Here is a 19,547-nt window from a genome sequence, read left to right as displayed (position 1 = left end):
TTTAAGAAGATGACTTCTGCGGTTTTGAAAGCTTATAAATCAACTTTCTGATTAGACAGCGCAGTCTGCAACAGCCATGTTCTTCACAGAAGCTGAATGTTTGTTCTGGGTTTTTGTTCTCTGTCTCTCAGGTAGGAAAGATTCTGTTTTCCCTGATCCCTTAATTCAATGTCCACTTTGTATGTATCAGTGTAAATGCTGCATTAATGCATAGGTAAAATTTTATGGTTGTAGATATTTAAAGCTGTTTTAAATTTTACTGTTGTTTACTTTAAGCCATAATAACGATGTTTTTTGACTCTATAAGGTCAGTCCTCCTGTCCTTTCACAGTCACTTATCTCTTTTTTTAAAATCACCACAGAAAAATAGCCTGTTTTTGTATTTGTTACAACTGGTTTATCAGATTGTTCACCTTTCCATTGTATCAAATACTGCAGTTTTATGAAAGCTGTTAGTTTCTAAAGATTGATGTACTAAATGTTCCTTTGCATCAGTGCTATGAAGTACTGAGTTCAGGCCATAGTGAGATGAGTCTCTCATTCCAAGCTTGTCTCAAATCCATATCAGTAAACGATCACTCTGTGTTACAATTAAAAATATATGATCAACACATTTTAAAATGCGCTGGAGAACTACTGTAACCCAAACTGTGGTCTTCTACCAGTCACAAGCATGTAGAAGCTGAAAACTGTGAGAAAAAGAGAAAGTAAAAAACAAGAACTGTTACTTTCCATATCGTAATCTCATATTAATATGTTAATGTTGACAGCCCCCTAACATATATATATATATGCCCCGTGTGTGGAGCTGCACAGCGACAACATGTTAGCGCGGTTAACCCGTTAACGCGTTATATGTAGAGAGACATTTCAGAGATTTAGAGTGATTCTGCGTGTCCAAACTTTTAACTGGTTTATATGGTGTTTCATGCACTCTGTCTACACATTTGCCTTTATCGCTCTGTAAATTCTCTAATTAGCATCTCTCTTTTAAGCAGGACACTTCTGAATTTCAACTTCTTTCACCTGAACAGCATCTGGAGTATTTAGAAGATCAAACAATCAAACATTCTGACCAAAAGCTGAAATTTAAAGCAGTTGTGTTCTGAAGCCAGATATTTGTTTTGGATCTTGGATCTTTGTTCTCCATCTCTCAGGGAGGATATATTTTGTTCAATTTAAGACTGCAAAACATTTCAGGTGTTGCCAAATTGTGCAAAGTCACAAAAAGATTAGATAAAACATAATAAGAGCTGTTAGTTGAAGGGACTTTCACTAATTCTTTCTTGATGAGCTACAGGTCATTAAAGTACAAGTTAATCATTTGCATTATCATTGTGCAACTGGCCTGACTTGTTGGTATAGAGATCAATGTTACAGAAATTGTGTAAATCTGCACAGATGCTTGTTAATCAAATGTTCTGTTAAAGGTGTTCAGGGACAAACAAACAGCATCTGTGCCTTGAAAGGTTCATCAGTAAATCTGTCCTGCTCACATCAACATCCAACTTCAAGCATGAACTGGTACAGTGTATACAGGGGGGGCTTGAAGATTGAGACCTCTGCAGATGGAAAGTACAGCATGTCAGCAGATAGTAACTTGACTCTGACAGTCAACAATCTAGCAGAGAATGATGCAAACATTTACTGCTGCAGAGAACCTGCTGACAAATCAGACTGTGGCCAAAGGGGAATTTCTCTCAGTGTTGCAGGTACAGTGGTTTTATCAAATGCATGAAGAACTCATTTATGAATAATCAGTGTATTGATATTATTTCTATTAATAATCCTCTCAGAGCTGCAGGTAAAGGTGATTCCTGCCACAGAGGGACAGACAGTAACACTGATGTGCAGCAGCAGCTGTCCTCTGACTGAAAAGCCTGCAGCCTACATCTGGTACAAGAACAGAGAGTTTCTCTATGAGGACTGGTCTCCCTGGTACCAAGAGCTGCTCAGCAGTGAGGAAGCAGTCACATACTCCTGTGCTGTCAAAGGCTACGAGGATCTCAGAGCCCCTGAAGTCTCTGTGGGTGAGTCATGATGTTTATTGTGGTACAAAATAAACTAAGTGAAATAATTCTCAGTAAACATACTCACTACTCTAATATTTATTTTCATCCAGATTCCATCACATCAACATGCTTCAATGTGACTTACACTAAAAGCGAAATGTGTCCTTATCAGCAGGGATCAGAACATGAGCCTTGTTCCATCACATTTCCCAGAGGTGAACACACAAACACATCTTCTTACTGATCTCTGAAGTACAGTTTTTCTTTTTTTAACCCCTCAGCTGTAAAAAGGCTGAAAGGTTAAAAGATGTTATTGGCAGTTGGCATGGACACCGAGATTTGTAACTGCGAGAATGAGGCAACGTAGGATTTCCAAATTGCTACAAAAGGCACCTGTACTAAAAATCTTTGATGATTTTGAATCTCAGTGACACTGACCTCAAGGTCGAGGTCAAAGTTCTAGTTTTCTGAACATTTTGTGATTGCAATACTTCAGGAATGAATTCAACTAGGACTTTCACATTAACAGCATAGGTACATCTACTAAGAAGCTGAGGAGTAGCACTGGCAGCCATCAGTATTTTTAAAAAATGAAACAATTTTTTGAACAAATGTGAATTACATTATGCTTTGGGTGAAAAAAGTAGAATGCCAAGATTATTATTGAAGTGTGGGGATGCAGTCAATGAAAATGTGTTAAAGTGAAAACTTCCCTGACGAGGAAAAGACAGAATGAGTACACAGATCACTCTCGTATAAGGAAAAGAGAAGTGAGTTCAAGTGCCGTTGTTCTTTGGACTCACCTCTACGAATCTGCTCCCATACACAAAACCATGTAACTGACATACATACACATATAAAATATGCATATTAATAACATAGTGACTGACGAAACTGTATTTATCATCTCCTCAGTGGTACATGTTGTAAGGACACCTGGGAACACACTGACCTGTAGCACCTCATGTCCTCTGATCGACCCTCAAACTGTCTATGTGTGGTATGAAAATGGAAAACTTTATAGGGAAAATGTAACGAGCATTTCAACTCCAAGTTCTTTGAAAAACAACTTTTACTGTGTAATTAAAGGTCACGAGCATCTTCAATCTGATGAAGTCTGTGAGTATCAAAGAAAACTGTTAATTCTGTTAATTAATAAAAAGGTGTTATCTCAACATGCAGACACCACAGTCAACTTTAAATCTTCCATCTATATTTCAGGTGTTCAGGATAAAAACTGCTGGAGAGTGAATTATGTCAGCAGGAGAATCTGTGCTCTGGAAGGATCTTCAGTCAACATTATTAGTAAATACTCACATCCTGATGACATGAAACCGGAGTTTAAATTATGGATTAAAAAATGGAGAACAGGTGATAAGGAACTTGAAAAACCGATTGAGCCTTCAGGTCGTGTGGAGTATCACGACAACGTGAAGAACCAACACATCCTGACCATCAAAAACCTGACGAAGAATGACTCAGGAGAATATACATTCATCCTGAAACAACATGATAAAGAACTGAAACTGCCTGGAGTCTTTTTGATTGTCACAGGTAAAGTCTCCTAACAAGGATTAAGATGTTTTATTCATGTAAGAGCCTCCAAATCTGAGGCCATGGTTCTCAGCCGGAAAAGGGTGGAGTGCCCACTCCGGGTCGGGGATGAGTTCCTGCCCCAAGTGGAGGAGTTTAAGTATCTCGGGGTCTTGTTCGCGAGTGATGGGAGAAGGGAGCCGGAGATCGACAGACGGATTGGTGCTGTGGCTGCAGTGATGCGGACGCTGCACCGGTCCGTCGTGGTGAAGAGGGAGCTGAGTGTAAAAGCGAAGCTCTCAATTTACCGGTCGATCTACGTCCCGACCCTCACCTATGGCCACGAGCTGTGGGTAGTGACCGAAAGAACGAGATCGCGGATACAAGCGGCAGAAATGAGCTTCCTCCGAAGGGTGGCTGGCCTCTCCCTTAGAGATAGGGTGAGAAGTTCGGCCATCCGGGAGGGGCTCAGAGTAGAGCCGCTGCTCCTCCACATTGAAAGGAGCCAGTTGAGGTGGTTCGGGCATCTGACAAGGATGCCTCCTGGGCGCCTCCTGGGTGAGGTGTTCCGGGCATGTCCCACCGGGAGGAGGCCCCGGGGCAGACCCAGGACGCGCTGGAGAGATTATATCTCTCGGCTGGCCTGGGAACGCCTTGGTGTTCCCCCGGATGAGCTGGAGGAGGTGGCTGGGGAGAGGGAGGTCTGGGCTTCTCTGCTTAGGCTGCTGCCCCCGCGACCCGGCCTCGGATAAAGCGGATGAGGATGGATGGATGGATGGATGGATGGAGCCTCAATGTTTTACACTAAAAAGCTTAATGTAAACCTGAGCAAACAAAACTGAATGTAAAAGCAAATTATCAGCAAATTTTCACTGATCATCACATTTTAGCTGGTCTAAGAATAAGTGCTGCTTGTAAAACTGTTGACTGTCCTTTGCTTTCCACACCAATTGACCTGTATCACATTACCAATCACAATGATATCCTATATTTTAAAAAAAGGTAATTGGGAAATTTTTATGAGATTTATAGTTTTTAATTATTTAATAATGTTCCTCTTTCAGAGCTGAGAGTGAAGATGAGTCCTTCTGCAGTGGTGACAGAGGGTCAGAGAGTCACACTGACCTGCAGTACCAGCTGTCCTCTGACTGACAACACAAACTACATTTGGTACTTGAACAGTCGACCTCTGAACATGACAGAGACACACAACAAACATCTGATCCTAGACGCAGTCAGCAGGGAGAATATAAGAAATTATTCCTGTGGTGTTAAAACCAACAAGGATAGCACCACAGCTCAATGGCTACCAGCAGCTGCAGGAGGTTTTGCAGCTCTCCTGTTAATAATAATAATACTTCTCACTGTGTTCTGCTGCCGGAGGTGAGCATCACTGTGTTCTCTTTTAGATCAATCATGTTCAAACTCTGTTTTGAAATCTGTTATTCAGTCGTATCCTTTCATGTTTGACACTCAGAAAAAAGAAGGCTTCCAGTCATTCTCCAAAGAGTGAAATATCAGACAACAAACAGCAGGTACACCATACAATGCATCCACAATCCTGTTTTTCTTTTACTTGATCATTTATCCTTTGTGTGGATAGATTTTTTTTGTCTTGTTTATCTCACCAACATCTTAACCTTCCATATGGTATGAAATGTGTACCTTATGGGAGGTTATGTTTTTTGGTCTCCTCAGGTCAACCATAATCCCATATATGAAAACTTCTCAGCTCACTACAGCAGAATGCCTGTCAATACACACCAACAAGCTCATCTCTATTCCAGTGAAGGTGAACTTGACTCCAATCAAGGTGACCTCAACTGCAATGAAGGTGACCTCTACTCCAGTGAAGGCGAAGTCTATCCCAATCAAGCTGAACTCTATTCCAATACAGCTGATCTATACTCTAACATCCAATATTGAGTCACTGCCTTTTAAACAGAAAAAATCTCAAAAAAGCACCACAGCTGTTGTGTACAGAGTGTAAAACAATCACACTCTAAAATGGCACATAGAATACAGTAGAAATGAGTAAAAAGTAGAAATGCTTGTGGTTTTCAATTTAAAGATGTTTGATGATGAAATGCATGTGTTGCGTGCAAAGTATAAGACAATGTAAAAATATTATTTCTAACTTTGTATAACATGCAAACTGTCCTACTTGTGAGCTTTGTGTTGTTGCTTTCTGCGTGGTTTAGAGCTTTCAAACTGAACAGTTAAAACTTTAAGTCATCATTTCTTTTTTTTCCTGAACCACAAATGAACCACTAACGGCTTAACATAAATCAATAACCTTTACATCTGTGAGTGTGGTTGCAAAGTGCTAAAGTCTGGCACTTTCTAGCCACACCCAGCACCCACATTCAACCAGAGGCAAAAAAAAGTAGCTTCACAGAAAACTAAAGTCTACATCTCTACAGCTGTTCATGCTGCACGTTGAACTTGTGGAACAGTTTTACCACCTCCACAGCTCTCTGCTCAACAATGACTATTTAATGCATTCAAATACAACTACAAGGAGCAGAGTTGATACTTACAGTAAATCTAATGAAATCATCATTATTATATGGGAAGTGACTGAATGTAGTTTAATATGTTTTCATGGTACAACATAGCATGCAAGAATACTAAAGATTTAAAGAAAGAGGAAGGATGTTTGGTTTTAGTGTCCAAGCTGCACAACCAGTAAATGTGAAACATTCATGTTATCTATCTCATCCCTCAGTCTGACAAAGAGTACTTCTTAGTTTGAATGGTGAGTGACTTTGTCTCTTGTGTTTTGTGCACTTACTGTCATCTTTACACTTAAAGTTTGGACTAAAAAATCATGTTATTGAGAGATGCTGGCTTTCTGTTTGTGGCTGTTTATATCTCAGGTGTCAGTGATTATTCATGAGTCCTGAAATAAGAATAGACGTAAATGCATATACTCACCAAAAGAAAAGGACAAACGTCAACATTGTATAATTTATAGAGATGAGAACTTTGAATGTTCTGCCAAACCATTTGGTAGAGCAAATACCTAGTCTGCATGCCAAATATTCTTGGGCACGATACTAACCCAAATTGCTCTCCGATGCATCAATCGAAGTATGAATGTATGTGTGACTGTTAGTTAGAAAGCACTTAGAAAATGTGCTTGTGAGAATGGGAGTGAATGCACAGGTTGTGTAAAGCGCTTTCAGTTCTCAGAAGAGTAGAAAATATATAAGAACCAGTCCATTTACCAAGTTGGAGACCTTTTCAGTTAGCTTCCATACAGGAAGTTAGAAAAGGAACACTCAAAATTTCCTACACCACACGACGGTGTCAAGATTCTTTATTTGTCATGTGCATAATTATACAAGTACAACACGCAGCAAAATGTGACCTGATACGCTCCTCGACTGTGCAAAAAGAGAGAGAACAGTATATACAGTGAGTGAATATATACAAAGAGGACATTATGTGCAGTAAGTGAGTTATATATAAATCATGTCTGACAGACAGGGTACACTGTGGGTGTGTACAGATGAGTCAAGTTTTGGGGCACATCTGCCACCCACTGCATCACAACACCAGTCATTTACTTAATTACAATAGACGCACACAGTAAAGGGAAAAGACACACTGCTCTGGGTCAGGGACAAGCTGCATCCAGCAACAGGTGTTCCCTCGCCTGGATGCCCCAAACAAAGCGCAGACTGGACATCCCAACATTATTGGACATACCAATAATAATAATAATAATAATAATAATGATAATAATAATAATAATAGTAATAAGTAATATTATAAAAATGATCTGGATACAAATATTGAATCTCATTTCATTTATTTTTGTCCAGATTCCATCACACAAAGATGCTACAGTGTGACTTATGCTTATAGAATGATGTGTTCTTACAAACAGGCATCAGTGGATAAGCCGTCCTCCATCACATATCCCACAGGGAAAGTTTTCACAAACAAACTCATTTGTTTGTATTTGTTGAAACTTATATTTTGGTCAATCATATAAGTTGTTTCAATGTTTCATAAGTAACACGAAGTGTATTCATCTCGTATCAAAAGAGGTTCACATTCAAAGAGCTTCTTCAACAGTGTGATTTGTGATTTGCAGCACCAGCTGTAACCTGACTGACAATCAAACTGCCTACATGTGGTATCACAACAAACTAAACTATTTTGAGAATCAACTTAATTCAACTCAATACTCAAGAGAAGTTTTTAAGTGTCAAAAATTTATTGGTTCCATTCTTCCACTGTTTCCTGTTGATCTTAGACTAATGAAATGCATTTTAGAACTTTACTGGTTTTTGTCTTTTGCCCACAACTGAGACTGTTCGTCAAACCTAGAATCTGTGTATGTGACACTTGCAGACACTTCATGTTTCTTCGCAATGGGAACTAAACAAGCCAAGACTGTAACCATAATCAGCTTTACACACACACACACACACACACACACACACACACACACACACACTTGGGCAAGAAGTAGATTCTGATGTTTTTTGTTGAGTTTTCTCCATTTCATGAACTGAGAGCAGATGAATTAACATCCCGAAGAGACAACTGCAATTTTAAAACATATTTACAAAGTGAAACAAGAGTAACAGGATAAAATATTACCACTACCTGTATGAACCTCAGAACAGGTGATTAAATCATCCCTCAATAGTAGAGACTGTTATATTGAATGCACAAGCAGTTGTTGAAATGATGAGTTATGATAATGGCTCCATCTCGTGGCCATGTCTCTAACTGCTAAAGAGCAGAAAGAGTGAAGAGGGCTCCTGCAAATAGGAGTCCACCAAACTGTTTGGATTCATAGTGACGTTGTGAAGTCAGCATGTGCTAATTTTTCACCGGTTACCTGAAAGAATGTGTTCTATGCAAAGTGAGATTTAGTAAATAGCAAGACTGATTTAAAAGCACAATTCTTGAGTGAACAAGGCTGCATGTCACTACTGCAAGATGACAAGTTCAACCACTAGAGGGCAGCAGAAATAAAATTTCTGTAGGCTTTAATTTTTCAAATGTAAAATACTAACTTGCTCAGACAGCTATAGTATATAAATGCATAAAGTATTTAACGAGGAAGGAAGTTTGGGTTTAGTTTGAAACCTGCATGATGTGTAAAACGAATGAACACAAACCAAATGCCATTTTATCATAATCTGACATGCTGGCCAGGAATTTGACATACCAGGGTATGCCCTGTCTGCTTTGTCTCTATTTGTCAAATGAATTGCACTCCAAATGAGAATGATGGAAGTTTCACGATGAGAATGAAACCATAACTGTACAAAAGAAAAAAACAACTAAAGTTTTATTTAGAACAGAATGCATGTTATTAACATGAAATTGAATTTTAAACTGAGCCTGATGAAGAAAAGCAAATAAACAGACATTAAAAGGCAGTATTCCTCGCTAGGTTTTAGTGTAACATCAGTAGTAGCTGGTGTATCTGTAAGTAGTTTTTAATCTCTGAATAAAACACATTACAAAAATGAGCCAAAAAAGAGGAAATGCATGGTAGTGAAATGCATGATCTCAAAGCATTGTGGTAAAGGCAAGAAGAAAAATATAATACTGCTTCTCAGAGGAAGTTTTCATGTGGGTGAGCTTGAGATGCTTTTATCTCAAAATAACAAAAGCAACACACAGATGTTTTGTGGTGCTGTTATATGTCATATATGAAAAATCTGCTGCACTAATTTGATACAAGAGGAGGAAGTGATCTGAAGGTGTTGCATGCAGACATATTTGCCCTAATTTCCATGTCAAATTGGTCATAAGACTTTGTAGTTTTAAGAAGATGACTTCTGCTTTTAAGCAATCATTCTTTAATAAGACAGCAGCTGGGGTTTTTGAAAGCTCATTAGTCAACTTTCTGATTAGACAGCGCAGTCTGCAACAACCATGCTCTTCACAGAAGCTGAATGTTTGTTCTGGGTTTTTGTTCTCTGTCTCTCAGGTATGAAAGATCCCTTAATTCACTGTCCACTTATATGTATCAGTGTAAATGTTGCATTAATGCATAGGTAACATTTTACAGTTGTAGATATTTGAGACTTGTAGATATAAAATGAATATTTACTGTTGTTTAGTTTATGCTAAAAGAAGGAATTTTGTTGTATTCTGTAAGATCATCATTTGTAGTCTTCCTGTCCTTTCACAGACACTTGTTTCTAAAAAGTACACTTTATTTTTACATAAGCTGCTAGTTTCTCAGAGTTATGTACTAAAAGTTGCCTTGCTTCAGTGCCATGAATCACTGGGTTTAAGCCATATTAACGCACTCCCGGCTTGGCTCACATAGCTCCGTAAGTGATTATTCTTGAACAACTACAGTGCCTAATCAGGATATTTAAGAAAGTAAAAGTGAGATTTTCACATTTATTGGTAACTATTAGTGTGTAGAATTATTATGCAACTAAATGAAAAATGCATATTTCCCATCTCATTTGTTTATTTTCACCCATTGAAGTGAGAATGATAAAACAAACAACTTTAAATGTATAAATAAACATTTCTGACATAAAAAAAAAAAGTTATCGACCAAAACACTGGATTTACTTTCAAGATTGTTGGTGGTAGAGCAGGTCACCTACTGATCGGAAGGTTGGTGGTTCGATTCCTGGCTTCCCCTAGTCTGCATGCCAAATATCCTTGGGCACGATACTAACCCCAAATTGCTCTCTGATGCATCCATCGGAGTATGAATGTGTGTGAATGTTAGCTAAAAAAAAAAAGCACTTAGACAAATGTGCTTGTGCGAATGGGTGTGAATGGGTGAATGCACAAGTTGTATAAAGCGCTTTGAGTGCTCAGAAGAGTAGAAAAGCGCTATATAAGAACCAGTCCATTTACCATTTACCATTTGATTTCTCAATGATCAAATGTTTTGTGCAGCAGCACCCGCAGCCTCCCAGACAATGTTCAGAGAGCTGCACTGTTTTCCTTTACTGTAAATCTTCCATTTCAGAAGGGCACACAAGTTCTCAACAGGATTTTGGTCAGAAGAGGAAGTACTATAATATTCCAGTTCCAGAATATGAAATCAATGGAAAATAACAAGTTTGATTCTTCTCAAATCTTTGGTGGTCTTTTTTTTAAATACATTTCTTGACCCTGTGACTTTTTGCAACAAAACATTTGATGGTTCTCTGATAACGTTGCAATATATTAGCAATTTTCAGAGTGCCACATGGAAAATATGCATAAAACTTATATAGTCAGAATAACATATGAATGTTATAGAAATTGTGTAAATCTGCATAGATGCTTGTTAATCAAATGTTCTGTTAAAGGTGTTCAGGGACAAACAAACAGCATCTGTGCCTTGAAAGGTTCATCAGTAAATCTGTCCTGCTCACATCAACATCCAACTTCAAGCATGAACTGGTACAGTGTACACAGGGGGGGCTTGAAGATTGAGACCTCTGCAGATGGAAAGTACAGCATGTCAGCAGAGAGTAACTTGACTCTGACAGTCAACAATCTAGCAGAGAATGATGCAAACATTTACTGCTGCAGAGAACCTGCTGACAAATCAGACTGCGGCCAAAGGGGAATTTCTCTCAGTGTTGCAGGTACAGTGGTTTTATCAAATGCATGAAGAACTCATTCATGAATAATCAGTGTATTGATATTATTTCTATTAACGATCCTCTCAGAGCTGCAGGTAAAGGTGATTCCTGCCACAGAGGGACAGACAGTAACACTGATGTGCAGCAGCAGCTGTCCTCTGACTGAAAAGCCTGCAGCCTACATCTGGTACAAGAACAGAGAGTTTCTCTATGAGGACTGGTCTCCCTGGTACCAAGAGCTGCTCAGCAGTGAGGAAGCAGTCACATACTCCTGTGCTGTCAAAGGCTACGAGGCTCTCAGAGCCCCTGAAGTCTCTGTGGGTGAGTCATGATGTTCAGTCAAATGATTTTCAGTAAACATACTCAGTATGCTAATATTTAATTTCATCTAGATTTCATCACATCAGCATGCTTCAGTGTGACCTATGCTAAAAGGGAAATGTGTCGTTATGAGCAGGCATCAGAAGATGAGCCTTATTCCATCACTTATCCCAGAGGTGAACACACAAACACATCTTCTTACTGATCTCTGGAGTATACTGTTTCTATATTCACTTTTTAAAAATTATTTAATTAACTGGATCACATATGTATTTAATTGCATTAAACTTTGTTGAAGACATGTATAATGGAAATGAGTGCAAGATATAAAATTAAACAAAGCAAAGAGAGGCTTTTCCTTAGGAGAAGACGGCGCATGCACACAAAACTATGGTAATTGAGAAAAATGGTAAAGAAATAGCAGGGTATCAAATATGCATATTAATAATTTAGTGACTGATGAAACTGTATTCCCCATTTTTTTAGAGGTATATATCGTGAGGACTAGTGGGAACACACTGACCTGTAGCAGCTTGTGTCCTCTAACTGACCCTCAAACTGTCTATGTGTGGTATGAAAATGGAAAACCTTTTAGGGAAAATCAGCATCTCAACAATGAACACAGTTCTTTGAAAAACAACTTTTACTGTGTAACACGGGCGGACTTTTTACGCTAAAAAGAAAGATTCTTTAAATTACAAGGGGGAGCAGGAGAGTCGGATACCACGGGCCCAGAGATGAAGCAGGTCTCATCAGAAACAGTTTATTACTAGGCCAGGGAGCACAAATAAAAACACCCTTAAAATGTATGAAATAAAATGTTCTGTTTATCTGTCTACTAAAACTAAATAAAACAATTCTAAAACCCGTAAAACTACCACATTCATTAAAAACCCCCTGTTCTAATTATGTCACATGTTCATTATGGGTCCATCAGCAGGCCGGGAATTCCTTCTTTAGAGCTGAGTCCACGTCAGCCTCGTCTTCGGCAGACAAGAAAGAGCCTCCCATCTTCTTGTCCTTCCGCTGGCCCATCACTTCCCAGCCCGGCTTGCGTTCTGCACCCGAATCCATTATGCGACCACCGCCACAGCTCCCCTTCCGTCGGTGTCCTGTAACATAACAAATAGGGGCCAGAACAATGGTCCCAGAAGCGGCCCGGCTCATGGCCATGGCGACCCTCTCCCAATCCAGCTGCACCCAGTAAACAGTAGAGACCCTACTCACAAATGCAGGCAGAGGTAAACCTCTGCCCTGCTGCCAGTCACACGCGTTGTTTCCTACTGTTGCCGTTCAATGAGGTCAGGACCGGGTTGCCGGGTCGCTGTGTCACGCTGGCCATCTAGCACTAACCTTCCAGTCTGAGGCCTCTCTCCCTTCAGCGCTCAGCTAGCCTGCTTTTAAAAGGTCTTTACACAGCTGATAGGCCACCTCTGGACACACCCATGCCTCAGCAGGTGGTCCCTATCAGCTAATTTGTCCCATGTGCAGCCAGTCCACAGTGGATAAAAACCATGTCACATAAAACACTAAAAACCATGCAATAGAAATAGAATAAAACCATGCAAATAAAACAACACTCATAAATAACCACTAAAAATCAAAATAAAACAATATACAAGATAAATACACATTTCCACTGTGTGACATCCCCCCATATTTTAACTGTGACAGTCCCTGTCACAACATTCAGGTGCTCTGTCCAGGAGGGTGGCTGGACAACATTTGACCTTGCTGGCTACTGTGTCTCTGGTAGTCCCTTCTGTACACGTAACACATGAAACATCAGCAATAATCTGCTACCAACGAGTTCCTTTGAATGCATCCTAGAAAAGTTACAGCACAGGTGAGTTATACAGTCCAATTGCCACATCCAGGTAACCTGCTTTTCTTCAATTTCATGACCACATAGCATAGCTAATGTATGGGATTACCAGACCATTGGTTCCTCTCAGCTGGGCACTGCTGGGATCCTTCCAGGCATAGCCTGGTCTTCGTGCTTCTCCTTTTTTTTTTTTTTTTTTTTTAACCTGTCCCGTTTGGTTCTTTTGCCATCAGAATTATTGTCTAAAGGCGAAGAAAGATGCCCAACGGATTTACTTTACCAAATGGACCATCCCAGCCTTGCCGTAATGGTCCATCTGATTCACCTTTTATTGTTTATTTTATTTTCACTTGCTGAATACGGGACAGACTTGACTGGTGGAAAGAAAGGGGAGAAAGAAAGAGGGAAAGAAAAAAAAAACCTGAGAAGAGGGACGGGGAAAAAGGGCAAAAAACAAAAACCAACAGAATAAGCAGACAAAAAAAATACATATCGATCACCTGGATCACCTGTTGAGAAAGAAAAAAGGAAGCAAGCAGAAGAAGACGAGAGTAATAAACAAGATCACAATGATATATGGGAATATGACAGTAAATACTAAATATTAAACATTATGGTGCAGCACGTGAGATCGACAGCGCACAGTGTGCTTTGAGGTAGGAGCCCAAAAGGGTATAGTTTGTGTGTGTGATCACCCGTGTGTACACCTGTGAGCATGAACGCGCTTGTTTTTAAAAGGTTCCTTCATGTAATGATCTGCTAGAGGGTGTGGGGGGCCACTGCCCCGACCTCCAGGGCATGAAGCAAGTATGGAGGAGATCAAAACTCCAGACCTCCAGAGGCCCCCAGAACACAAGAGACCAAGGAAGACCAACAGAGGGGCAGCCGCGCCACTATCCCAGAAAGAGCTGAGGAGAGTCCCAGATGAGGGGTCACTCAGCAGCTGCGGAGCAGAAGCCAGGGGGGGTTGCAGTGACGTGCCCGTGAGCTCCGCCGGCAGCCAGCTGTGCCTGAGTGACCGAGCCCCGGGCCGAGAGGCCGAGGGCACCCCATCCCCGAAGTGGCCCGAGCGAGCCCCAGGCTCCATGCCCCGATAAGCAGCCGCCAAGGAGTGAGCCGGTGGGTACCTGGGCGCCCACCCCCGGACACAAAGAACCACCAATGCACCGATGTCTGAGGGCGTCTGCCACCGGCAGGGGAAGTGGTGGGGGAGATGGGCCTCCAAACCTTGGAGGACCTGAGATGTCCCCAGAGAGGTGGGGTCTGATACCCAACCTGACATATAGACACAGACAAACAGGCACACACAGATACAAACATCTATTCCCACCCTCATGCTCTCAACACTCACCCAACGTGGAGACAGACATAGAGAGACACTGTACACACAATCACTCTCCCCAAGCGTACTCTAAGCCCCGGGTCTAGGTACCCTTGCCCCTGGAGGGGGAAACTGCGCCCAGACCCAGGTGGTGTTACCCTTTTCCCTGCGGTGGGGAGAAACAGACCGCCCCGACTCCGCAGCAGCAGGGAGACCCCACATTCCAGACCCCAGTCGGACGGCCAACTCCTCCTCCTAGCCCCCCCGCTCCAGCAGGCCGCAGAGAACGGGGGTGTAGGAAGACTCCAAACCTCCCTCCACCCGCTCATATGTAGTGTTGATGTATGTGTGTTCTAAGGTGCATTTAAAACCCAGGAGGGCATGGAGCTACCTGCCAGAGCAGCAGGTAAGCGTATAGCCCTCCTGCTAGTCCTCAATGTCTACGTGTATTTAAAATTGAGAGGTGGGCAGCGACGCCAGGGGTGAGGTGTACACCCTGATGGTGATTGGAATCCGTGTAGCGTGCCCACCCCCAAGATCCTATATGTATGTGTAATGAGAGTGTGAGTAATGTGAATGTCTAAGTTGTGGGATAAAATTGAGGCAGAGGCAGCCAGAAGGGGACAGAGGGGGGGGATGTCTCCTCTGCACCCTGGTGACACACCCCTACCCCAAGGCCCTGCATGTGTGGGTGATTGTGGTGGAGCGGGAAGAGGGAGGCAGCTGGAGATGGGGAGGGAAGGAAGGGAGGGGCAAGTGACCCCTCCCTGGGGTCAGCTCCCCCGCTGACCCCAGTAGGCACCCCCATACTCTGCAACCCGCCAGGGAAAGGGGGGCCCAAGCCCAGTGCAGCAGCGCCGCCCGGCCCCACAGAGCCCGGGACAGTCCACCTGACCCCACCACAGAGAAAACTGCACCCACCCCATCATCCACTCATCTTCCAGACTACACAAGACAATAGACGCCCAGGCTGAGATCTTCCTCCACCTCTCCTGTATCTCCCCCTCCTGCAGAGAGAGTTCCTGAAGAGAGGAAGGGTCCTGCAGGATGTGACAACCTCCCCCACCAGTTGAAGAGCCCCCCAGGTGGTTCGATGCACAGGCGGCACCCTGTGCCAGGACTGGGCCCCCATACACCCACCCGCCCACAACCCCGGCAACACACCAACCAGGACCCAAGCCCCTGAGGCTTGGCCAGGGCCCCAGCCCAGAGACGGAGTGCCCCCAGAACCTCACGCCCATCCCGGACCCACCCAGGGGCAGCCAGGCTACCAGGTCAGTAACCCACGTCCGTCAGCACAGACCCTCCCCTAGCCCTGCTGCACGCGGCCACGAGGAAACCGTCACCTAAGAGCCAACAGAGCCCCTAATTGGCCATGACCACTACCCCGGGTTGAGCCCCCCAAGGAAGATGCTCCCGGGGAACCCCCCGATGCCCTAAGCCTGTCCCTACCCCCACACCAATCACAACAGTGAAGGTGGGACCAAACTAGGACCCCCCACCCCCACTAGGTGATGGAGCTGATCAAAGGAGCCCAGAGCAATTGATCTGATGTGGTGGCAGAGGCTGTATCAAGACTAATGTGATCTAATAGATAATTTCTATATTGGTTAGAATTAAGATTATTTTTATTTTTCCAGTTCATGAGGACTGTTTTCTTGGCTATGCATAGGGCAGTGAAAACCATATGGGCTATATTCTTTTCCAGAGTGACATTATCTAAGCTGCCCAACAAACATACTAAAGGGGAAGTTGGAATGTTACATTTCAGACACTTTGATAAGTCTTCACATATCTCACGCCAAAACTTCTGAACTGGTGGACAGAACCAAAGTGCGTGGATATAATTGCCGGTGAATTGGTTTGGCAGTGTGAGCAGCTGTTGGTAGACGTAAAGCCCATCTTGAACATCTTCGTGCTTCTCCTAAGCACTACTGCATAGCAGCAACCCATGATCCCACAGCCAGCAACTCTTGAAGCTCAACTCCTGATATCCCTGTGGTTGAACACTACTCATGAATCCTCACGTGGCAATAAAAAGTCTTTTCTGTACACCCCTTCCTTACAACCCTCAGCGAGGGTAGCTGATTTAAACACTTGGTTTTGCATTCCATCATCTATATCTGTAGCCCAGGTACTGAACACTGCTCCCAAACCTGTATCCTGTCGACAACGCCAAATGTAACACGGGCGGACTTTTTACGCTAAAAAGAAAGATTCTTTAAAATACAAGGGGGAGCAGGAGAGTCGGATACCACGGGCCCAGAGATGAAGCAGGTCTCATCAGAAACAGTTTATTACTAGGCCAGGGAGCACAAATAAAAACACCCTTAAAATGTATGAAATAAAATGTTCTGTTTATCTGTCTACTAAAACTAAATAAAACAATTCTAAAACCCGTAAAACTACCACATTCATTAAAAACCCCCTGTTCTAATTATGCCACATGTTCATTATGGGTCCATCAGCAGGCCGGGAATTCCTTCTTTAGAGCTGAGTCCACGTCAGCCTCGTCTTTGGCAGACAAGAAAGAGCCTCCCATCTTCTTGTCCTTCCGCTGGCCCATCACTTCCCAGCCCGGCTTGCGTTCTGCACCCGAATCCATTATGCGACCACCGCCACAGCTCCCCTTCCGTCGGTGTCCTGTAACATAACAAATAGGGGCCAGAACAATGGTCCCAGAAGCGGCCCGGCTCATGGCCATGGTGACCCTCTCCCAATCCAGCTGCACCCAGTAAACAGTAGAGACCCTACTCACAAATGCAGGCAGAGGTAAACCTCTGCCCTGCTGCCAGTCACACGCGTTGTCTCCTACTGTTGCCGTTCAATGAGGTCAGGACCGGGTCGCCGGGTCGCTGTGTCACACTGGCCATCTAGCACTAACCTTCCAGTCTGAGGCCTCTCTCCCTTCAGCGCTCAGCTAGCCTGCTTTTAAAAGGTCTTTACACAGCTGATAGGCCACCTCTGGACACACCCATGCCTCAGCAGGTGGTCCCTATCAGCTAATTTGTCCCATGTGCAGCCAGTCCACAGTGGATAAAAACCATGTCACATAAAACACTAAAAACCATGCAATAGAAATAGAATAAAACCATGCAAATAAAACGACACTCATAAATAACCACTAAAAATCAAAATAAAACAATATACAAGATAAATACACATTTCCACTGTGTGACAACTGTGTAATTAAAGGTCACGAGCATCTTCAATCTGATGAAGTCTGTGAGTATCAAAGAAAACTGTTAATTCTGTTAATTAATAAAAAGCTGTTATCTCAACATGCAGACACCACAGTCAACTTTAAATCTTCCATCTATATTTCAGGTGTTCAGGATGAAAACTGCTGGACAGTGAATTATGTCAAGAGGAGAATCTGTGCTCTGGAAGGATCTTCAGTCAACATTATCAGTAAATACTCACATCCTGATAACATGAAACCAGAGTTTAAATTATGGATTAAAAAATGGAGAACAGGGGATAAGGAACTTGAAAAACCGATTGAGCCTTCAGGTCGTGTGGAGTATCACGACAATGTGAAGAACCAACATACCCTGACCATCAAAAACCTGAAGAAGAATGACTCAGGAGAATATACATTCATCCTGAAACGACATGATAAAGAACTGAAACTGCCTGGAGTCTTTTTGATTGTCACAGGTAAAGTCTCCTAACAAGGATTAAGATGTTTTATTCCCAAAAAGTTGACTCCGTTCATCTGGACGTAGCATTTTTAGTGGGAGAAAGATCTGAAGAAGTCACTCATCCAAGTGACTCATCCAAGTCAATCTTCCAGAGACTGATGTGGATGAATGATGAAACATTTCTCCCTCTGAAAATGCTACATCCAGATGAACACAGTCAACTTTCTGGCACTAATGTACAAGTCTTATCAGCAAATTTTCACTGATCATCACATTTTAGCTGGTCTAAGAATAAGTGCTGCTTGTTAAACTGTTGACTGTCCTTTGCTTTGCACACCAATTGACCTGTATCACATTACCCATCACAATGCTATCCTATATTAAAAAAAAAGGTAACTGGGAAATTTTTATGAGATTTATAGTTTTTAATTATTTAACAATGTTCCTTTTTCAGAGCTGAGAGTGAAGATGAGTCCTTCTGCAGTGGTGACAGAGGGTCAGAGAGTCACACTGACCTGCAGTACCAGCTGTCCTCTGACTGACAACACAAACTACATTTGGTACTTGAACAGTCGACCTCTGAACATGACAGAGACACACAACAAACATCTGATCCTAGACGCAGTCAGCAGGGAGAATATAAGAAATTATTCCTGTGGTGTTAAAACCAACAAGGATAGCACCACAGCTCAATGGCTACCAGCAGCTGCAGGAGGTTTTGCAGCTCTCCTGTTAATAATAATAATACTTCTCACTGTGTTCTGCTGCCGGGGGTGAGCATCACTGTGTTCTCTTTTAGATCAATCATGTTCAAACTCTGATTTGAAATCTGTTATTCAGTCGTATCCTTTCATGTTTGACACTCAGAAAAAAGAAGGCTTCCAGTCATTCTCCAAAGAGTGAAATATCAGACAACAAACAGCAGGTACATGGCAGGTTTATCTCACTAACATTATACCCTCTCGTACGCAATGACATGTAATCTTATGTTATTTGGTTTCCTCTGGTCAGCCTTAATCCCATATATGGAAACAACCCAGCTCAGCACAGCAGGATGCTTGACACCATGAACCACGAAGCTCAGCTCTATGCCAATGAAGTTGATCTCTATTCCAATGGCGCTAGTCTCTACTGTAACCTCTAATATTGAGTCATTGCCTACAAGAAAAGCACCACAGTTGATGAGTCCAGAGTGTTAAACAATCACAGTCTATAGTGGAAATATAAGGTAAAATACAGTAGAAATTAGTAAAAAAGTAAAAATGCATAGGGTTTTCAACTTAAAGATAGCCTACGATATTACGTGTTGCA

At 42.3% G+C, this 19,547-nt stretch overlaps 3 protein-coding genes across 3 annotated transcripts; all 3 read left to right on the top strand.

Annotated features, from left to right (window-relative positions):
* Positions 1-6,359, top strand: LOC109202677 (uncharacterized). Its single transcript, XM_019360593.2, has 9 exons — positions 1-131; positions 1,431-1,712; positions 1,797-2,030; positions 2,123-2,227; positions 2,928-3,131; positions 3,234-3,566; positions 4,610-4,928; positions 5,023-5,080; positions 5,244-6,359. Exons 1-9 carry the CDS (start codon positions 77-79, stop codon positions 5,469-5,471), a joined length of 1,818 nt encoding a protein of 605 aa, XP_019216138.1. The 5' UTR covers positions 1-76; the 3' UTR covers positions 5,472-6,359.
* Positions 6,360-9,411: 3,052 nt separating this feature from the next.
* Positions 9,412-11,651, top strand: LOC112847081 (uncharacterized). Its single transcript, XM_025907822.1, has 4 exons — positions 9,412-9,510; positions 10,847-11,128; positions 11,213-11,446; positions 11,518-11,651. Exons 1-4 carry the CDS (start codon positions 9,456-9,458, stop codon positions 11,649-11,651), a joined length of 705 nt encoding a protein of 234 aa, XP_025763607.1. The 5' UTR covers positions 9,412-9,455.
* Positions 11,652-12,293: 642 nt separating this feature from the next.
* On the top strand, positions 12,294-19,547 carry LOC112847051 (sialoadhesin-like). Its single transcript, XM_025907715.1, has 5 exons — positions 12,294-13,292; positions 17,920-18,252; positions 18,691-19,009; positions 19,104-19,161; positions 19,243-19,547. Exons 2-5 carry the CDS (start codon positions 18,027-18,029, stop codon positions 19,378-19,380), a joined length of 741 nt encoding a protein of 246 aa, XP_025763500.1. The 5' UTR covers positions 12,294-13,292; positions 17,920-18,026; the 3' UTR covers positions 19,381-19,547.

The sequence above is a fragment of the Oreochromis niloticus genome, linkage group LG6, assembly GCF_001858045.2.
Source record: "Oreochromis niloticus isolate F11D_XX linkage group LG6, O_niloticus_UMD_NMBU, whole genome shotgun sequence".
In the NCBI taxonomy this organism is placed as follows: Eukaryota; Metazoa; Chordata; class Actinopteri; order Cichliformes; family Cichlidae; genus Oreochromis; species Oreochromis niloticus.
Note: the sequence above shows the minus strand (reverse complement) of the source record. Positions and strands in the feature narration are given on the sequence as shown.

What these genes read in the sequence shown, in the direction of transcription:
- LOC112847081 (XM_025907822.1), top strand. Translation starts at nt 9,456, where the DNA reads ATGCTCTTCACAGAAGCTGAATGTTTGTTCTGGGTTTTTGTTCTCTGT. An exon ending in TTTTGTTCTCTGTCTCTCAG is followed by an intron (nt 9,511 to 10,846) that starts GTATGAAAGATC and finishes GTTCTGTTAAAG; the next exon opens with GTGTTCAGGGACAAACAAAC. An exon ending in AATTTCTCTCAGTGTTGCAG is followed by an intron (nt 11,129 to 11,212) that starts GTACAGTGGTTT and finishes CGATCCTCTCAG; the next exon opens with AGCTGCAGGTAAAGGTGATT.
- LOC112847051 (XM_025907715.1), top strand. Translation starts at nt 18,027, where the DNA reads ATGAAACCAGAGTTTAAATTATGGATTAAAAAATGGAGAACAGGGGAT. An exon ending in AGTCTTTTTGATTGTCACAG is followed by an intron (nt 18,253 to 18,690) that starts GTAAAGTCTCCT and finishes TTCCTTTTTCAG; the next exon opens with AGCTGAGAGTGAAGATGAGT. An exon ending in TATCAGACAACAAACAGCAG is followed by an intron (nt 19,162 to 19,242) that starts GTACATGGCAGG and finishes TGGTTTCCTCTG; the next exon opens with GTCAGCCTTAATCCCATATA.
- LOC109202677 (XM_019360593.2), top strand. Translation starts at nt 77, where the DNA reads ATGTTCTTCACAGAAGCTGAATGTTTGTTCTGGGTTTTTGTTCTCTGT. An exon ending in AATTTCTCTCAGTGTTGCAG is followed by an intron (nt 1,713 to 1,796) that starts GTACAGTGGTTT and finishes TAATCCTCTCAG; the next exon opens with AGCTGCAGGTAAAGGTGATT. An exon ending in TATCAGACAACAAACAGCAG is followed by an intron (nt 5,081 to 5,243) that starts GTACACCATACA and finishes TGGTCTCCTCAG; the next exon opens with GTCAACCATAATCCCATATA.